The 21,316-nt window shown below is 43.2% G+C and overlaps 1 protein-coding gene across 1 annotated transcript in view; it reads right to left on the bottom strand.

Moving 5' to 3' along the window:
* The window catches only part of RNF17 (ring finger protein 17), a 3,010,943-nt gene that overhangs the window by 2,138,753 nt on the left and 850,874 nt on the right, over nucleotides 1-21,316 (bottom strand). Inside the window, exon 15 of the mRNA XM_078657063.1 lies at nucleotides 13,587-13,745. Within this exon, the coding sequence (XP_078513189.1) occupies nucleotides 13,587-13,745 (159 nt within the window). The remainder of the gene's footprint in view (nucleotides 1-13,586; nucleotides 13,746-21,316) is intronic.

The following is a 21,316-nucleotide window of genomic DNA, read 5'->3' as shown; positions in this document are numbered from 1 at the left end:
TAATATAGAGATAGTGGATACATTTCAATATTTGAAAATTGACTTTACAGAATACAGTGACCACGCTCTTCTCTGTTTATATACTGGCTGGTCAATAAAACCTTCTCTGCCGAACCCAATTACGCAACTTAATGGGAATATAGAAATCAGCAAGACGCAAAGGCGAATTTTTTGGAATTCTGGGACTCTGCATTATATTAATGGAAAGATCCTACAAAATGAAATTATAACTACAATGCATTCGGAGTGTCAAATAAACTTTGAATGCATTATGGCAAATCTTAAAATGTTACTGCTCAACAGGGAAAAACCACGTATGAATCAAATCTGCAAAATTTCCAACGAAAATGCAAGTAAGAGGAAACTGAATAAATTGATTCGTGGGCAATTCTTAAATTTTATACCTGCCATACAGCAAGAGATAAATAAACTGAAAAACCAACAAAGAAGGAAAAAGAGCAGCGAAAAAAGAAAGATTCAGGACAAAAATTGGGTGGATATTCACGAAGCGCCAAAGCAAAATAATCAAAGAAAATATTGGTCATTGATAGCCAAAATAATTGGAACTAAAAAGACACTACATGCCATACCAGTACCACCGCAGGATTGGGAAGGGTATCTAAATGACCTATATAAAGCAAACCCATCTGATGATGATAGTAATACTGTTGAACCTTTTTTAGAAACTAAACACTTATCAATGGATAAATGTACAGTATTTTCTATTGAAATGCACATTAGAAAAGCCCGATGTACCTCTGCGTCAGGCCCTGATCTGATACCGATCAAAGTATTGCAGTCCAATCCCAAACATTGGAGTCAGATGCTGACAACATTATTTAATTACATCTTCAGCACCAGGAAAATTCCAAAATCTTGGCAGGGAAGTACTATAATTCCCATCTACAAAAAAGGGAACCGGAATATTGCTAGTAATTACCGCCAAATTGCATTAATGGACGCTACAGGCAAGATTTTTGCAGCAGAGGTACTGGATCGATTAAAAGATTGGTGCTTTTCACAAGGAATAATACCGATGTATCAAGCCGGTTTCCGACCAAATCACTCAGTAATAGATAATATCTCAATTCTCCAGACTATACTTGACAAATATACTGGGCGTAGATCTCAACCAGTATATGCTGCATTTATAGACTATTCAACTGCGTTTGATCGCGTTGATAGGCCAACCCTATGGAAAAAATTGAGAAAACTGGGGATTTCTGAAAACCTACTGCAACTAATAATTATGTTACACACAAACACCTGGTCCCAGGTTCAAATGGGAAGTGAGAAGGGTATTACAAAACCAATTAATACCTTGAATGGTCTTAAGCAAGGATGCCTCCTTGCCCCAATTTTATTCTCGCTTTATCTAAGCGATTTACCTTTTCATCTGCAGCAATGCACTAGTCTGCCCCCAAAGGTTGCATCTCAGAGCATACATGCATTGTTATATGCAGATGATATAGTCCTGGTAGATCTCACACCATTTGGCCTTCAAAATCTGCTGAATTCCTTGAATGACTATTCGAAGGTCCACTTTTTAATTCCCAACCTAACAAAGACTAAAGTGGTAGCGTTCTCTGGTCGAAAAAAAAGTGCTAAATATAGCTGGTACCTTAATGGGAAAAGAGTAGAGGAAGTAAATGAATATACTTATCTTGGAAGGATTTTTTCAAAAAACATACAAAATTTTAAACAAATTGACAATTTAAAGAAAAAATCTGAGATACACGCAGGGGCGCTTTCTCGATTGTATATGGCCACTGGAAATAGGCATTTTTCTTCGTTACTCAAAGTGTATAAAGTAAAAATACCTGCGGTACTGTCTTATGCTACTGAACACTTACCAATGAAACAATGGTCTTTCATGGATTTAGCAGAAGGAAAGATTTTGAAAAGACTATTAAAGGTCGCTTCATCGACATCTGTACAGGCACTTAGACTGGAATTTGCCCTAACAAGTTCGTATGCCACAGCTGTGGCAAATATCATCAGATGGGCCTACAACATCTTGCATGCAAAGGAAGGAACACTGAGATTTTTGTTAAAGATGGAGATTTTTAAACCTGAATCCCAATGTCTTACCTTTACCAAGAATATGGTTGAGGCATTCAAACTAGCATGCCTCACAAAAGTTATTCTGTCATCTTGGTCAAAATCCCAGTTAAAACTCTTTTTGAAATGCTTTACTCCGAGATTAAGTTACGATCTAGATCTAGTCCTTGTAGTAAGTTGTCTACTTATAAAATCTTTACACAATCACTGGAATATAAACAATCTCGGCCATATTTGGGGCTCTGTCTAACACACGGAGCAAGAAGGTCCATAACTATGCTGCGTTTAGGAATCCTACCGGTTTCTGCCTTTACATCTAAATGGTCACCAGGAGACTCCCCTATGTGTAAATTGTGTCTTGGGGGAATGCAAGATATTGTGCACATATTATTTGTTTGTCCACACGAAACTGTAGTAGAAGCACGGAAAAGATATGTAGGGCCGATATATCAGAAATATAACATCACTACTGTTGACAGCTTACTATCATTATGTAAACAACCGACTGATGAATGGGTCTGTTATAACTTCTATAAATTTTTGAAATCTTTTTTAAAATTATATTGATATGTATTTTGATTCTTTGTAAACTGTTTGAAAATTTTTTTGTGGTCCTCAGCTGAGTACCAGACCAAAATAAAAATCTTTTGACTCTTGACTCTTTGATATGTTTCTTTCAGTTGTTTCAAAAGTTCTTTAGCTTTATCTTTAAAGGTTTTTGATGATGGCTGTGTTTTTGATTCACTGAAGCCTTCAGAGGAATCATCGAAGTTTATGAAGTAGCCGGATGCAGTTCTGTCAATTGTTCCAATTGGTTCAGGATTTCTTTTTCTTACATTTTCACTTGGTACTTCATTATAGATTGGTGTGTCCCTGCTAAATGTTTTTATTTGGGTTTTCAGAGGTCTGAGTTCTATTGCATTGTTGCATAGTCCTTGTTGTTCTTCTGTAGGCGTTTCGAATGTGATGAGCCTCTTCGTTAGGACCTCTGTACTGGTAGCAAACCTAGGTGTTCTGCTACTTATTGGGAGTCCACTTGGCCTACTGTTTGTTATCGGCCACATGTTGTGGTTTTACCAGGTCGATTGATACAACTCGGTTCTCCTTTTTTTCCAGCAAGTGGCGGTAGTACAACTGATCTTGTCCCGTTGACAGACAAGACAGGAACTGCTTTTCTGTAAGAAGGCCCAAATTCCTTCTTTACCGCGATCTTCTCCCTGACTAGATCCCCGACTTTTGGAATCCAGACAGGTCTTGCTGGGACCGGTGGTGGTTTTTCAGTGGTTGTTGGCTGTTGTTTCAACTTTATGTTGCTCAGGTCTTTTCTTGTTTTGTTTAAGTCCTGCAAAATAGCCAAACGGTCTTTGATATCAAAGCTTTTTTCTTTCACCACTGAAGTCTGACTATCAATGTCAGAGATCATCATCCTAGTTCCAAATAATAATTCGTACGCACTGAATCCCTTCAGAGAATTTCTTGGCAAGTTATTTAGACTACGTTGGACACTTATTAGATGTTTGACCCACCCAGCTCCCGAACCTAATACCCTTTCCGCTATAGATTGCTTTATGCCTTGGTTTTTTCTCTACACCATCCCGTACCCTCAGGAAGGAAGTGAGAAGATTCCCGCTGGACTATGCTCATTTGGTCATGTTTCCCCTCAGGCTGGAGTGCTAGAGTGAAGACAATGGTCAAACGTAGCATGCTCTTAGCGTATATGCCATTTAGACTCGCAAATCTTTGTATAACAGTCCGGACGTCAGCCGAGTGCTGGTGATCTACATTATAAGTGGAAACTAGCCTGTATATGTTAATCGCAACCCTTCCTTTTTACTCTTGATTTTTTTCCGGAGTAAAACGATGAGGTATTAAACTGTTTCTCTCCCCACTGCGATCTCTGTTGCAGTTTGGGCAGTTTTTTACAAACATGGTGTGACGCAGACTCATGCCTGGCCACCAGTACCGTGATTGTAATTCTTTCAGAGAATCTTTTAGTTCGAGGTGTCTGAGACCCTCGCCCATATGTGCGTCTGCGATTAACAAGTTTCTCCTGTCCATGTTTGGAATCACCCTATCCCCCACTCCAGGGATTCGAGCAAAAGGGACGGAGTTTGCATCGATTAAGTATGTATAATTGAGTGGATAATTGATCGGTAACGCTGAGCAGTCGCCTTTAGATGACGTTTTCACTGCCAGCACTGTTTCACCGTCAATGTATTTTAATGTACGCTTTTTTCGAACTACGGGAGCCGATTTAGTTGCTGCCGCTGTGGCTGTTTCAGCCAATGAATTCCCTGCAACGTGAACGCCATCACGCTGATGACTCAGTGAGTGTGTCACGTGAGTCTTTGGTAGTTCTTTTTTCAAAAGAGCTATTTGTTCCCAGAGCAGTTTCTGCTTTATTGTTGCATCTGTGTCATCTTTGTAACCGTTTTGAATCCATGTCTGCAAATCCTTGTTATATGATTTGACGCAGTAATATGAATCTGACACTATAAGTGTCGGGAATTCGCGATCCGCATTATCTAGCGCCATTTTCAAAGCTACTATCTCAGTTTGTTGTTCTGAATTAGTTTCTACTGAGTGTGTTTTTGTTAATAGAGGTTTTAGTTTACCTCCGCGCCACACTTCTTTTGTAATCCCACATGTGGGGTTGTATGCTTGTTCTCCCCAAACGGGAGGTTGAGCATGTCCGTCTGTATAAATTACACAGGTGTAATGTCGTAAAGGCAGAATATCGATTGGCAGAGGGAATATTCTTTCATATTCTAGATTTTTCAACTCTTCTAGTTCTGGATCAAGGTAATAGTATACTTTGTCCGTTGTGATTGAATTCACCCATTGTATCCACTTTGGATTCAATGTTGTTGTTGGTAAATTACACGGTGTTGTTAGTGCCTCAAAGGCTGATTCTGCTGTTCTGACTGTGATATGTCTACCGTCAGCTTGATCTTTTCCTCTAGCTATTGCGGTTTGAACTGCATGAACAATTCTTTCTGTACTGCTGAACTTCTTTTCAGCTTCTGTGTACAAGTGTGATTTGAATGCAATTGGTACCTTTTCTCCCTCATTAGAGGTCAGGTATGTGAATCCGCATCTCCCTGGGATGACTCGAATCACAAGATTGCGTGTGTTATCACGTGTTTCTAATTTTGTTTTAATTAGCATGTCTGTTTGTAGAGATCTCAAAATTTCTGTGTGTATTTGAGTCCAATTGGATCTTTTAAAATCTGATCATAAAGGGGCTTGACCCTTTCTGCGTAATTTGCAATGTATGTTCTTCCGAAATTTAGGAAGCCTAGAATCGACTGTAGGTTTTTTAGTGTTCTAGGTGCTTGGATTACGGCACATTTCTCTAGGAAATTGTCAGCCAGGCTTTTGCCTTCACTTGATAACTCATATCCTAAGAACAGGACTGTCAGATGGGCAATTCTGGATTTTTTAAAGTTGAATTTGTAACCCTCTGCAGCGAACCCAAGTATTATGGTGTTCACTCTTTTCAAGTGAGTCTCCAAGTCATCATCTGTTAAGTAAATGTCATCGACATAAGATAATGCTTCATCGTCATATAGTTGTAGTAATTCTGTTACTCTCGCTGAGAATACCCCCGGGCTGTTCTTGTACCCCTGGGCTAACCGACAGAATTGTTTTTGAGTGCCATTTATTGAGAATGCAGTTAAATATCTGCTCTCTGGTGCTATGTTTTGACAAAAGAATCCATTAGAGATGTCCAAGGTTGTTTTGTATTTTTTGCGCACTATGTTATTCATTAGTGCAGCACTATGTGAGTTTTGCACTGCAAAAGTTTTGCAACATGTGTTAAGGTGTCGGTAATCCAAAACTAGACGGTATGAATTGTCTGGTTTGGAGACCGGAAACAAAGGGTTGTTCATTTGTGAGGTGCAAGTTTCAATCACCCCCTGGTATTCTAGCTGATCTAGTATTTCATTTACCTGTTTTTTAGCTTCTTGCTTAATTGGGTACTGTCTTTGTGCAGTAGGTTGTGATTTTAACTGGATTTTGTGAGGAGGAGAGTCCTCATCCCATCCCACGTGATTTTTATATAAAGCAGGAGCTAGAGCTACTGCCCACTTTCTAGCAAGTGTGTATTTTTTATGAATAGGAATTTGATTTGAGAAGGCAGGCATAATTACTTCTTCGCAATGAGGGCACTCCCTGACAAACTCTGGTGGCCAGTCTTTTTCAGCTAGAAGGATATCATAGCCCTTGGAGAGATTATGCCAAAATAGTCCCCTTATTTTCCTAGTCTTATCTCCCTCTATATGCAATGTTATTTCGTATATTTTGTGAGGTTTGCTAACTCTGGTGTCCGCAGTTTCCACTTGAAGATATTCATTCGTGTCCACTGTCTCCAGATGATTCATAAGGACTTTGCGAGCTATGCTCACTTCTGCTGCGCTGTCTAGCATTGTCTGAGCCCATTCCCCGTTTTTCAGTTGTGTCCTCAGTATTCTCGGCATTAACTACCTTGATACTGGCTACCTTCTTTTTTGGAAATTGTAATTTCTTTTTTAGCTGAGCAGGTTCCTTGTCTTTGGACTTGGCGTGCTCTTCTATTTGTTCTGATCGTCCTCTTCTTTCCGATTTCTGCGAGGAAGTCTGAAAAGATTGAGAGGGACGTGTATCAATGTCTTGATATCTATCAGGCTTTTTTATATTATCCCTATTTCTAAGGTTATATCTATTCCCAGAGGGGTCACTTTGTGGTGACCTGTGTCTCTGGTTCGGAGATTTTTCTCTTCGCCTAGGAGACCTTCCTCTGGACTGGAATTTCTTTTCTTTAGGATTGGATTGTTTGTTTCCATCCCAGTTCTTTTTTGGTGATGTAGATTTATTGTTATAAAATATTTTTTCAGGACTTTCAATCAGTTGTGGTTTTACTGGTATCCCACCTAAACTATCTCTGCCTAGTTCCTCATAGGATTTTTCTATGATTCTGGCTATTTCAGCTGGTTGGTCTGCTATATCTGTCTCTTTTAACCTCTGGCGGATCGCCACGTTTGCTGCTTCTCCTTTTATGTTGGCTAATAGTATAGCCGAGACCTGCTTGAAGTCTTTCAGTAATTTCATACCAAGAGTTAAAGCGGGTTCTGGACCATATTCATCTTGAATTTGTTTTAGCACATCTGGTATTACCGAAATGGATGGAACACCGTGCGTTTTTGTGTAGATGGAAGCAAAGACTGTACCCCAAGTGTCACAGTCCTCTTATGTGTGGTGCGATTCCCATTGGGAGACAGATAGTCAGAATCCTGTGTTTTTCTAATGGGGTGGTGTCAGGAAACACCGCCTCTATTTGGGTGATTTTCTGTGCCAACCAGAATGGTATTTGTTCCCGTTTAGCCGGTACCTTCCCTAGACAGGACTGGATGTTCTGTGGTGTAATTTTATTTGTGTTCCCCTGGTGAGGGGTCAGCTGTGGAAGTTTAATCGCTGGCTGAATTGTTGAAGTCCGCATCACATATTGGACTAATTGTCTATGTATTTTTATTAATTGTTTTAGCTGTGTTAACAGCTCTGCTGCAGACATCCCTTCGATGTCTGGATGTGGTGTGTATCCGGCTAGGACCGGCCACGTTGCTCCTGGTCTACCTAAAGGACCGAGCCTGGTGATGTGATTGTTATGTTTTAGTGCGCCATCAAATAAGAGCAGGTGCTCTTGAAATTTGAGTGGTACTTCCACCTCCTCGAAAGGAGTGTACGTTTCAGGATGTTCCTCTATTTTGTAATAGTGGAAGTACTTTGTTACAGCATTTGCTGCTGGAAAATGTATCCATGAATAGTATACCTCTGTCTGCCGATATTCGTGTGCCTCAATTACGAATATGACTGTGCCACCTCTAGGTGTCAGTCCATTTTCTATAAGTTTTAAAGTTATAGATCTCCTTTTGATGACCGGGATGAGTATTATATCCCCGTCTGCTGCCTGCATGGTAGCATCAGCTGCTGCGAGTTCAGTTGCTAATCTAACTGCCTCTCTTTCATCCTCATTGTCTGACATTTTACTGTCCAAAAGGTTATTTTGTTTGTTTGCAGATCAGGTTTCTTGTGGAAACAAAGATTAGATGCACAATATTTTGGAACTGTGTATCCTTCAACGTTGACTATACCAAGAACCATACATAGGAGTTCCCTCCTGCGAGGTCTGGCGGATATTACCTTTCACCCACTCCAGACGTCTTTGGAGTATTATGGGAAAAGGGGTCTGAGTGAGAAAGCACGACTGAGTTACTCTAAATGTCTTACGTTAGTTTTATCGCCCTTTCCAAACGCGTTGGGCGCCATGTAGTGTAGTTCCTATCATCCCAATAGGCTCTGCGCATTGGAATAATACCTACAATAGTAAAGGCCTAGACCAGACGTTAACTAGGTCTACTACTGTCGATACTAGACTTAAAGTTTTGGGTTTGCCAGCTTAGCTCAGAGTTCACTAGAAACTTTCTCGAATGTTCAGGAAAGAATTAACTCCCCTGATTAGACAAGAAGGGATTTAGTTTCTGACAACCATAGAACATGACAACTTTGCTCTCCCCTAATCAAGAGTATATCTCGAGAGTCGTGTGAACAAAAGGCAATTTATTTTACTCAGTCAGTACGTGCATTCTTAGTCTCATCAGAATGTAGAGAAAAGGAAGAGACGGGCGTGTTCAATAAAAAGGTGTTATTTATTGATCAGTCTCTTTTCTCATACAAGAGAAATGGATCGATATTATTGCAATACTTATAGTTAAGTAAAGTGCATACATTAAAAGCAATAGTATAAAATAATACTGTAAAAACATTGATATGGTTTCTAAGCCATATGATGTTTTAAAATGAATAAAATATATTACATACACATATACATTTGACTAAACGTACTCAACTGGTGTTTCTAAATACGCCTACCCCGTGTACCTGACCTAAGCCTAATACGTGGGCGGGAATAGAAAGTTACAGTTTAAGTTAAGTTTGTTTTTGCCAAGTGAATAACTAAAGAATTCTCTGTGAGGGGTTATTCAGTTCTGTACCTGGAAGTTAGGATGAATGAGGGATGGTATCTCTCTCTCTGGTCTCGATATTCCAGGCTGCCTGCGAGGGCTGCCCAGAAACGCCGGGGCTGGAATTCTCGGCAGGAGAAAGCAGCTTCTCTCAGCGCGTCAGGAAGGCGGGGCTGCGCCAGCGGGGTCTGCTCTGCTCTTCGCTTCGGCAAGTATGGCTGCTCCGTCTCGTCACCACGCGTGTGTTTGCATAGGGCAATATCGGTAATATTTATACCTTTAAGGTGCCGAGATTGACGTAAGGATGGACATAGATACGTCAATAAGGATGTCATACGACTTGCTCGTTAGCACATTCTTTTACTGAAGTTCTCGGTGAAATCAAAACAATGGCCGCAGGGTTTTGCCCAGGTTGTCATAGGTTTGATTTGTTATGAGAACTCCGTATGCCTTATCAGGGGCTGGAGGAATATCGCTTGTCTAATTAGATCGCAAGCGTTATGACCTAATCAGATAACACGTTCCTGTGCCGTAGTGTGACTGCGTCAGATAACGGTATCTGCATCATGGGGATTTTCTGCCTCATGGGCTGATTACTAGTTAACTTGTTAGTTTACTAACCAGAATAGGGTCAGGAGTAGGGGGATCGATTCAGGACCTATAGGAATACATCACAGAGGAGCAGGAGGTAATACAACCAAAGGTTGTGCGGCTAAAGGCTGCGGAGGTGCCGTAGCACTCTGCGCATAAGGGGGTGGCGAACTCAATAAATGCGACATTAGGGGATCTTTCTCAATGTCTTTTGCTGCATCTTGCTGAAGAGGTGGCAAAACAGGGTAACATTTATCGATAACTATTTTACGTTGCCTGTGCATCTGCTCACTCATCTGTTCTTCTTAGTTATCTTTAAACTGCATGGCAGCTTGCATTATCGAGATACCCCTTTCTCTTTTATTCTTTTTAGCTAATTTAATTTCTTTGTTTGGCTTCCTTCCGCCATAGGTGGAAAGAGTCAAACATCGCCGGCCGGGCTTTCTTCTTGAAAAGTTTAACTTCGAGATTATCTAGGATTTCCGTGTCAAAGCTACCATATTGGGGCCATTTTAAAACTCCATCCTTTCTGGTGTATTTAATCCATACTTCATTATATGTGATGGGGCCTACTCCATGTTTCACATATAGTTCATAGGTCGGAGTTCCAATCGGAGGAACCGGACACGAGTCCTCCAATCGGGAATCCCTATTACAACCAAGACAAAACAAAATCCAAATCTGCTAAGACCAGGCATCTTCGCTCACTAGTCTAGCTTCAAACTTCAAAGGATTATCGATTACGATAGTCTCGTGAATACACGAGTCCCTCGGCTTTGGTACTTGCAAGTTCCAAATCAAAGATCCCGAAGGGATACTCAAACTAAGGACTGGGAGACGCTCCACTTATACTTAACTGAGGTATCGATGACTTCACCAGAAGACTCATCTATCGTTTCGCTCTACCAATCATCAAGGGTCCAAAACAGGGCGATAGTCAGGGCAGCAGTCCTTCGTAGCCGTCGGGAAGCGGGGAACCTCGCAGCAAAGACTTTCGGACCACGTCGACATGCAGGGGTCGATGAAGTGGCGGCCTTCCTCCAGAATTTTCACACGAAGCTCCTCACGAACCTCTGGCTTGGACCGGTACCGCTGATATCGCCCCACGTTGGGCGCCAACTGAAGTACTGGGTTTTTCAGAACCGGTACTGATCCGGTAACCCAGCGGTGCAAGGGACAACACCCAATGACTTCGGGTCCTTCCTGTTTCAGACTACAGAAACACAGAGTCTTCTAGGTGAAGTCAAAGATCGAATTTATTGGCTGCAACCAAGTAACAGGTATCCTAGAAGTACAACACGGTGTATATTCTCAGGAGACTGCTCAATCTTACAAAGCCAGCCTTCTCTTTTTATACAAAATATTATGCTTCAGGCAAACATTCCTATTTTTACAGTTGACCATTCACATATTTTCACTACAAAGAAAAAGCAGAGTCATGATGACAATCCCACATTTCAGTTTGTTCAGCCCACAATCAATTACCCGGCAAGGCCCAGTATTTTCATCAGATATCGACGGACCCCCAATAAAAAAGGGCACCTCCTCCTCGTAAAGCAAGTCATAAAGTAGGAAACAGACAGGTGTGTGCGAGATTAGGCATGGTTTGTGTGTGATGAAAGGTTTATGGCACGTTGTGCCTTGATACTATCTTGACCGGCCACTGGGAGAGGAACTGCCCAAACAGGTTTGGCCTCGGGGAGTGGAGTAAGCTTGCCCAGGTCGCAGAGAAGTCAGGAAAGGTGTACGTGTCCTTCAGGACCGTGTTTGGCCTTTATCATTGACCTATGTGAGGGCAACTCACAAAATGGCTGCCGTACACAAAATGGAACCCGAGGGTTCAGAACAAAAACTACGATTTCAAGGTGAAATCGTCACTCGAATATGACGAAAATGCTTGTGCATAGTGTACTAACCATTCTCGGTCTTCTGATATCAAAATCGTCATGGTACGTTGATGTTTATAACACGGGTCCAGAATTTTCAGTACTGCACACTTGACGCCATCACAATCCAACAGTGTGGAGCTAATCTGTTACTTCGGGTCATCCTGAATTCCTGAGCCCCACCTACATATCTTTGGTGCTCTAATTTACATGCAACTGCCCGGACACACCGCCTACGGAAGTATGTATTATCGTGTAACCTATTGTGTATTGCTTTTTACCCCTTTTCGCTTTATTGTACTGTACATCTGTATTAATGTATGTTTTTAAGTCTGTATTTTGTGTATTTATTTAATACTGAAAGACCCAATAAAAACCTATTTGAATTGAAAAAAGTGGACAGAAAGGCACAAAAAAGAGGGAAAAACGGGTGGAACAGAGGGCAGAAAGGCACAAAAAACGAGGGAAAAACGGGTGGAACAGTGGGCAGAAAGGCACAAAAAACGAAGGAAAAACGGATGGAACAGAGGGTCAGAAAGGCACAAAAACAAGGGAAAAACGGGTGGACCAGAGGGCAGAAAGTCACAAAAAATAAAGGATAACGGATGGAACAGAGGGCAGAAAACGAGGCACAATAGGGGGAGACCGTGGCACAGAGCAGAAAACGAGGCACAAGAGGGGGGGAGACAGTGGCACAGAAGCAAAAAGGACGGAGGACACTTACCAGTGGCAGCAGGAGCACACAGTCGGAGCTGCGTGGAGGGGGAGCGATCTACCAGGAGGGTCAGGCAAAAAGTGGGGGTATCTATGCCAGAAAGAACCTACTTTCCTACACATATATTACGTATATATTGACGTTAACACAGTAAGTGTAGCATGTCGGGTTTTCAAAATAGTCTGCACAACTTCAAACATCCTGCAATAGCAGTATGCACACAGTTTGTGTGTGGGTCCCTTAGGGTGGCATAGTACACGCTGCAGCGCTTAGGGACCCTCTTTAGTAACCATGCCCTGGGTACCAGTTACTAGTGACTTACAGGGGAGTAAGAACTTGCCAATTGGGTGACAACCGAGCATGTATAATCTTAGGGAAAGAACACCGACTGAAGTCTGGTTAGCAGGCTTCAGTGCACTGTCTGAATCTAAACCCAGCATCTAGTAGTTCAAATAGGAGCAAAAAGTCTGTGTGTGTATATGTGGGGGGAGGGGGCATCTGTAAAAAGAATTCCAGATTCCTGAAGTGCACATTTCAAAAATACAAACTATGCCTTCATTACCATTTTTCATTCATTAGATTTTACCATATGGATTGCTGCATGGCACAAAAAAAGTTGCCTAGTTGTTGCTTCTTGGACAACCAACTAACACTATATGGTCACAACAACTAGAAGAATGTGACAGACATAATGGTGTGTTACTTTTATGAATCGACCTTTGAACAAAAAATACAGATAAAAAGTGTCATTTTAGTTCAACAATCAGTTTCTTTTCAAAAATCACATGCAATCTACACAAATGGCCTCTTGCTGAATTCAGAATTTTGCATAGTTTTCAGAAATGTATATCTTTGCGGGTTCAACCATGGGTTTCACATCTGCTTCCAATAAAAACTTAAGTAGGCTGAAACTGCAAAAAATAGATGAAATTGACTACCAAGAAAAATTCAAAAACTGCAGTAAAAAGGTTTTGACTCTGCTTGTTCATGAAAGGTGGGAAGTTAGTGATATTAGCACTGAATGCCTTTTGTTGAAGTAATTCGTCAGAGAAAAAAAGGCAGACGCTTTCTTGCACAGCAAGAAAAATTGAATAAACTGAGTATCTTTAGCATTCCAGGGATGTGGGGAAAAAAAGGACCCAACTGTAGCCTGGATATCATTGGTGGAAAAGAAAGGTTATGCAGGCCTAAGCATAAATTGCACTAAATATCAAAAAAAGAGTTCAGCACAGGGGGTGGAAAAGCCACATCAGCTACGAGGTTAAACAGTGAAAGAAAAATGTGTCAAGGAACTTTTTGCACATTTCTACCTAAACAAAGTTGATACATCACCTAGTACCAAAACATCATTGGGGCTAGTGCCGGAATTTCTGCTGCAATAGAGGGTGAGGATTTGTTCCAACTCGTTTGCTGTTTTCTTCTTGGAATATCGTTGTATATAAAAGTGACATGGATTTACAACATGAGTCACGAATACTAGTTCCTGATCGCCTGCACAAAAAGAAAAATTATTTTAAACAGACCTAACAGATATAAGCGTTATAAAACATGTAAATAACAAGAGGAATCATCAGCCTAGAAACTCAAGTGCTATAAGAATGAAACATACTCCCCTACAGTATTTATCGGTTTGGATGAGCTGGGAAAGGACATAAAAAACGCACTAATTTCATTAAAGATGATGACATTCAAAATGTTAAACAACGCAGTAACTGGTACCAGGATTGGTACTCAGTGGCTGATTTGAGGGATAGTACATGGTTGTAGGGTACCCTTAACGTGACAGTCAGATTGTGAGAAAGAATTCTATATCTCCAAAAAGTCTCTTACCTCTAGGCAGAGTAATTAAGGATCTGGGAACTTTTTGTGACACAACACAGACATCGCAGCCGGCCCTGTTCAGTTCAGTTTATAACTTTATTCGGATATACGTCATATCCATAAAAGTACAATACGAATATTAGCGACAAGAGAAAAGTAACAATATAAACAAATAAAATAGCAATTTATAAAACACAGTGTGACATTCGGCCCTAGTCACATTCAGATCCCACTCCCTACTTTTTTTCCACTCGCTGACAATCTATATACAGAACCACAAATGGGTCAATAATAAAAGGAGGGGTACGGCAAACTTTTTTCGATTGGGAGTATTTCAATACCTACACAGAGTAAATCTTCCTTACTTTTAATGTCAAGCTCTTACACAGGCCAACTATGCTAGCGATTAGCATGTATCTGTTAGGTAAGTGTTGATAGCAAAAGAAAATAATGAGCATCAACCATCAAGATTTAAGTTAGATGTTTAAGGCAGCATCAGATCTAGAGATCGAATCCAAAAGGATACGTTATAAACCTTTGATAACGGTCTTTCTGGAGGATACTCCATCCTAGTGCAGATTCCTCACCTTCACAATATCACCAGACTAGATCCAGACGGTTTAACAGCATTACTCCCATGCACAGGAAGGTACCACCTTGCGGCTCCGTGTTGACTTTTTTCCACTCCAGAAGCGACAGCGGAGCCGCATATAAGCACCACCCCTTGTGTTGATATCACTTTAATTTTCTTAGAAAGGGATTGAAGTCGAGCGGGGAGGATTCTGAGCTTTGATGGTTTAGTAACTTAATACTCTGATGGGTACTTCTAACTGAGAATGTCTCACGTTTGAACAGATACCAAAGCAGTACCTCCCAGGATAGTAGTACGGTAGAACAACTCATATCAAAACCTCCAGCCGGGCTGAATGGATGAAAAGTCCATCCCAGTGGACATGCTGTCAAGGGACCACTGTCGTGAACATGTGTACTGACACCGGTGTCGCAGCCTGACAGATGTCCAGGACAGGAACTTCCCGTGCTAGCCCAGTGGTCACAGCCTTGGCCCTGGTGGAAAGGTCCTCAGTCCTTCCAGAAGCTGGTTCTTTGCCAGTGCATAGTAGATCTTAACGCAGAGAACTATCCACCTAGTGTATTCTGAGGAGTTGAAGTCTAAATATGATTTTATAAAAGATTTTAAATATCCCATGTTTCAGGTTTCTGATGTCTAATGTGACTTTTGGTACGTGCCTCTCCAGCATTGTAACCCCTAGAGCTTATAGGCACATAAGGTGCTGTGCAAAGACAGGATGGAGCCTGTCCAGTTGCTGATGCTCAAACTAAGGACACCTAACCGTGGCATCTGTAGAGCAATCAGAAAGCAGACTGCTCAGTAATGGGACAGCGCCAGGGCTCCTATGGTGTTGGGGAAAGCAAGGGCTTCTCTGACTGCTGCACTTTAGATAAGTAGTATGGCAATTCGGCAACTGCACTGCTTTACGGAGAGGATTTACAGCAAACACCAGGGTCAGTACCAGGACTGCGCTGCTGTTTTTTTACATCTGTGTATCTGAATATAAACATAACTCAGAATTTCTCCTTGTTAATGCACACATTTTAGACAAAACAAGTCGGAGAGAGAGGGAATTTCTGCTCACAGTTTTCGGCTTGTTCAATCTAAAGTTCATACATAACCCTGAAGAAACCCAGAAATGTATTACATTTATAAATGATCTTCACACAACTAAAGCGCAAACAAGCAGGCGCTGGCTGGGCTGATAGGTTTATGGCAGAGGTTAAGCAGCTCTTGGTGTGGCTGGTATATTTCTATAGCACGTTACAAACACTTCTCTGCAATGCTTGTTGGGTTAACGCTGATCAGTGTGGCTCTCAACAAACTATCAGCAGCGCTGCTCTAAATGTAATGGACCAGAGTAAGAATACCTTTTCTCTTTGCTGATGTACTTTTCATGGGCACCGTTAACCCTTCTGCAGGAGTCTGACATATTTACATTAGGCAGAAGCAGCAATTTTTCGGTAGTGCTCATGCAACAACATCTGTTTTATAGGGAGAACAAAACATGAAACATTGTTTATTTAATAGGGCTCACAGTAGCCGCGCACTGTATGCAATTCAGACAACACCACACTTCAGGGTTCCGGCTATGGCAGAGAAGAAAGGTGGGGATCAGAAATCTCTTCAGGATGAACGAGTTCTTACATGCATGCAATGATTTTCAAATATTATAGACTCCCACCCATACAGACCACCACTATGGTCATCAGATACGATCCTATGAGAAAACTGCAGGTAAATGAGTATTGCACAAGTTACTACCTGTGTAACGATATATCGGTAAGAGACATTAGTTGGTGATAGATTCTTTACCTTAGAATATCCCCAAGTGTCAGACTGGATCTGGTAAGTTTTGCTTAGCAGTACACCTGCGCGTCAGTTGGTGGCGTCCTGCGGCTCTGCGTCCGTCACTGGCATCGCAAGCGCCGAGAGGACGTCACAGAGACTACTTAGGCGCCACCCATGCACGCTGACATCCGTTCTGGACACTACTTTCTATGCCAGGAAAGCAGAGCCATGCAAGATACTGACCATTGGTGCATAAAACTAGGGCCCTGAAAGGGAGGACCTTAACCCTAGTAATCAGATCGCAGAATGGGGAGGATGGCCGGGGCAGTAAGGAAACTATCACTAACTAATGTCTCTTACAGATAGATCTTTACACAAGTAGTAACTTGTGCATCTGAAAGACACGTCAGTGATAGAATCCTTACCTTAGAATAGATACCCCAGCAATACCAACGCTAGTGGTGGGTCTGCGAACAAGATTACACCAGAAAGTCACAGAGCACAGAACGGCCAAAGAAGCTGTCCCTCCGGACTGGACTGTCAAGGCAGTAGTGCTTGGTAAAAGTGTGCAGCGAGGCCTACGAAGCTGCCTGACAAATGTCTTGCAAGGGAACGCAGCATCCCTAGGCGGTAGTGGCTGCCGTTGACATGGTGGAATGGGCACGCAGACCCATAGGAGGCTCCTTCTTAGCCAAGGAGTAACATGATTTGATACACAGAACGGCCCACGGGAGATGGTCCGCTTGTGCACGGCCCGACCTTTTATGGCGCCCACATATCCAACACAGAGCTGATCATCCACCCGGAACTGTTGTGTACACTGCAGATAGAATGCGAGCGCCTGTTTTGGGTCCAGACGGTGGAGCCTTGCCTCCCCCTTGAGGGATGCGGAGGCGGAAAGAAGGTGGGCAAAGGGATGGTCTGCCCAATGTGAAGGGTGTAACAACCTTGGGCAAAAAAAAAGGGCGGGTCCTTAAAACCACCTTGTCCGGATGAACAGAAAGGAAAGGAGGTTTAGAAGAAAGAGCCTGAAGCTCACTCACTCTTCTGGCAGAGGTGATAGCTTCCAGGAAAGCCGTCTTAAGGGTGAGTAGACGTAAAGGACAGTTAAGTAGGGTCTCGAAGGGAGCGCACACCAGAAAAGTCAAGAAAAGATTAAAGTCCCACGGAGGCATTATGAAAGGTACAGGAGAGAACGTATGCATAATGCCTTTAAGGAAACGGTTCACAACCGGAGAATTAAAAAGGGAAGGCTGAACTGGAAGCCGTAGAAAGGCGCAAATGGCAGAAAGATAACCTTTGATAGTGCCCAGAGCAGAGCCCTGCTGGGCCAAAGATAGAAGGAACAGAAGGACCTCAGAAAGAGGGGCAGAAAGGGGATCCACAGCTTTTGCTGTGCACTATGCCACAAACATGTTCCAACTGCAGGCGTTTACCGTTTTTGTAGAGGGACACCTGACTGCCAGAATGACATCACAGACTTCGGGAGGAAGATCGAAAGGTGTCAACTGTCGCCGCTCAATCTCCACGCATGGAGGTGGAGGCTGGACAGATTCAGGTGGGGGACCGTCCCCTGCTGCTGCGACAGAAGATCCTTCCGAAGATCGGAGATCTGGACATGATCGGACAGGTTGCCCTGATGCTGCACCCACTGGAATTTCAGGTCCCACTGCAGAGCCCGCATATGCCATCTGGCATGTGTCAACAGCAGGATGCAGGAGGCTATCAGGCCCAGGAGCCGTAGGGTCATCCTGACTGAAACCCACGATAGAGGCCAAAAGATTGGAATCATAGCCTGAATAATCCAGACTCGCTGCTCAGGAGGATAAACCCGAAACAGAGTCAAATCTAGAACCGCTCTGATGAGAGGGAGAGGCAAACCCCGGGACAGAAGAGACATTGAGGTCATCCACCCAATCTTGCTCGGAGTCACATTGCCATTGTTTTTGGAGCTTAGAATGCAGTAATATCATATACCAGCATGTCTGGTACATATTCGTTGTTTGTTTCGAGGGCATATAGATTTACAATGACAGTGGCAGGCTATTCATGGGTGCACCTGCTCTTCGCATAGTGTTTTGACATTTTTTGATAACAGCATACACTGTTCCTTTAAACTCAGCGTAGTGAACCAACACGTGACTGTCACGTTGTATATTATGTAGCACGTAGCGCTTACAGGAAAAGCGTTAATTCGTTTGTGGACAAGAAGGCTTTGACTATGGACCCCGAGTTGAGCTATCAGACAAACTAAGTTAGCACGTAGCAATTCCTGTCTTACTTTGCTGTTATTACATATCAACCTGATGGCGTTTGATTTGTGCAATCAGGGATAAAGCGAGTAAAGCGATTGTGAATCTTTAAACGCTTAGAGGTGTGGCGCCGCGGCCAGGGCGACTGACGCTGGAATTTGGGGACCACGGTTCGATCCCCGGCGGCAGGTTAGCCCAGCACCATGTGACTCTGGGCAATAGCTCGCTTAATCTTCCCGACGGCCCCCAGCGCCTAGAGACCCTTACGGGTGATTGTGCGCTTTACAAATGTGGACTTTACTTTACTTTACATTCATTAAACAGGGGTTATGAATGAACACCGCTTAAATAGTTCCAACTCACGATAACATTGGATTTAAGTGCGAGCTAATGTGCATGCCGATGCACGGTTAAAGGCCAAGTTTTTTTGTAATAATCCACACTGCGCTAAAAAACAGCTCCCTTACACTCAGCGGAGTGAACACGTGATTTAGTCACGCCGCATATTACGTAGCACGTAGTGTTTTACAGGAAGAGCTGTTGTTCGATTGAGTATAAGCAGGCATTGATTATGGACCCCGAGTTGACCAATTACAAAAACTAATAAGTCAGCGCGTATTAATTCTTGTTGTTTTGCAGTTTTTATTATTTTTTATTTACCGACCTGACAGTGTTTGACCCGCGCAATCAGGTATAACGCAAATTTCTATACGCATTTTCCGCAAACTGGGTTATGAATGAACACCGCTTAAGCTGCTCCGACTCAGAAAAGATTACTTGAACTCATGATCACGATGGGTTTTAGTGCAAGCTAACGTGTATGCCGTTTCATTGCTAAATGTTAGGTTTTTGTAGTAATCCATGTAGGAGAGTAGGGTCTGCTTCCTATGGTAACCCCCACTTTGTGCTTTTGCTTTACTGGTTTTCGACTTAGATGTGGCTATGGGCCTGCTAATCAGACCCACAGCCCAGATGCACTCTCTCTAAATTCACACCATGTACTCTAGGTACATCCACAATTGGGAATTGGTTCACCTCATCAGCCCCTGTAGAAGTGTACCCTAGGTACTCAGGGCATAGGTGTAACCAAGGCCTACCAGGGGCTGCAGCATGTATTATGCCACCCCTGGCAGGCCACTCAAATAGACACAACTGGCTGATCACTCAGCTGGGGCAAGGTCGCGTAATCACCCCTTGCTTAGGTATAGTATTCCTATACCTACTTATATATAGACACATGTAACCTATAAGTCACTCCTATGGCAGGCCTTAACAATCCTGGAGGCAAAGTGCTTGGTTATGTGTGAGATGGTGCTCTAGCATGAGCTGAGCCTGTCCGCAGCTTTCGGAACCATGTCCTTATAGCTGTTCTATGATATCGCCATACCATATACTCTTAAGTGCATTATAATCCTCACGGTTACATGCTAACTTTGGTCTGGCTTTATCTAAACATGTCGTGTAAGGTGCCATACGTTTTGGAATACTACCCCCTCTCCAATTCTGGCAACAGGGGTAGCATTCCACCCTTCTAGAGGGAGAAGCCATGTTGTTGCTGACTATCTCGGTTAAAGTTAACCAGAGCCCCAGCGTCACAAAATGGACGCTGCTGCCACAGACACAAGTCTGACCTCCTGCTGCTGGGAGTCCTTCCAGTCACGGAGGTTTGGACAATAGGTTTCCTGCCTGGAGAGGTGCGAGCACCACCCTAGACAGGACTTTGTGTATTGGGACAGGGAGGGCTGAATAGAATGAGACACTGCCTGAGGCACACTAGGTGCTCCATGCATACCCCAGTTCAAACCGGCTGCTGGGGCACTCCAGCCCCAGCTCTGGCGCGAAAATGGACAAAGGAAAGGGGGTGTAACCACCCCCCTTCCTGGTCCCACCCATAGGAGGGACCTAGACAGTAATCCAGTCCCTTTTAGTTGTATAAAGGTAGGAGCTGAGCCCCAGGACTTTAGATTTGATCCTGAACTGAAACTTGAAACGAAACTCTGGACCTTCGACGTTCTGCTGAAGCTGAAGACTGAAGAATCTCCCTTGTGGCCAAGGAGTGACCACCCTGGGCAACCAGGCACCATCCAGCAAATCAACGGCTTGCTTTGTCGACGTTTCCCGCCGGAACCCGAGCACAGATCATGACAAGACCCAGACTTCCAGACCTCTCTGACCCTCTTCACGTCTGCAGCATAGCTGAGATCCGTAGAGGCGACGAGACACGTGGGACCGGCCATGTTGAAAAGTCCACGACTTGCTAACTATGCAGCTCCTGAGGTATCCTCACAGCTGTGCACTGGGGATTGAGAAGCCCCGAATCCGAGCTCCACCTGCACCGAAGATCAGCCCTCCACACTCCATGAGTTCTGCGTGGGGCCCTTCTGCTTCTGTTCTGCTCGACGCGTTGTACGGTTGCTGGCCCGTTGGCTAGTAGCCTCTGTGACGACAATCCTTTTGAATCAACTCGCTGGTCTGGTTGCTCCAGACTGGCCCTTGCCTCCCTGCAAAGGTGAGGCACCTCAGACTTTGCTTGTCTGCATCAGAAGCCTTCTTTGAATCCTGCGTGGGTTGCCTTTGCCAAGGCTTGTTGACTTCAATCCGGCAGTCGACCCCTCCATTTGCGGGAA

The sequence above is a fragment of the Lissotriton helveticus genome, chromosome 8, assembly GCF_964261635.1.
Source record: "Lissotriton helveticus chromosome 8, aLisHel1.1, whole genome shotgun sequence".
Classification (NCBI taxonomy): Eukaryota; Metazoa; Chordata; class Amphibia; order Caudata; family Salamandridae; genus Lissotriton; species Lissotriton helveticus.
The sequence above is the reverse complement of the archived record's forward strand: the minus strand, read 5'-3'. Positions and strand labels throughout refer to the sequence as shown.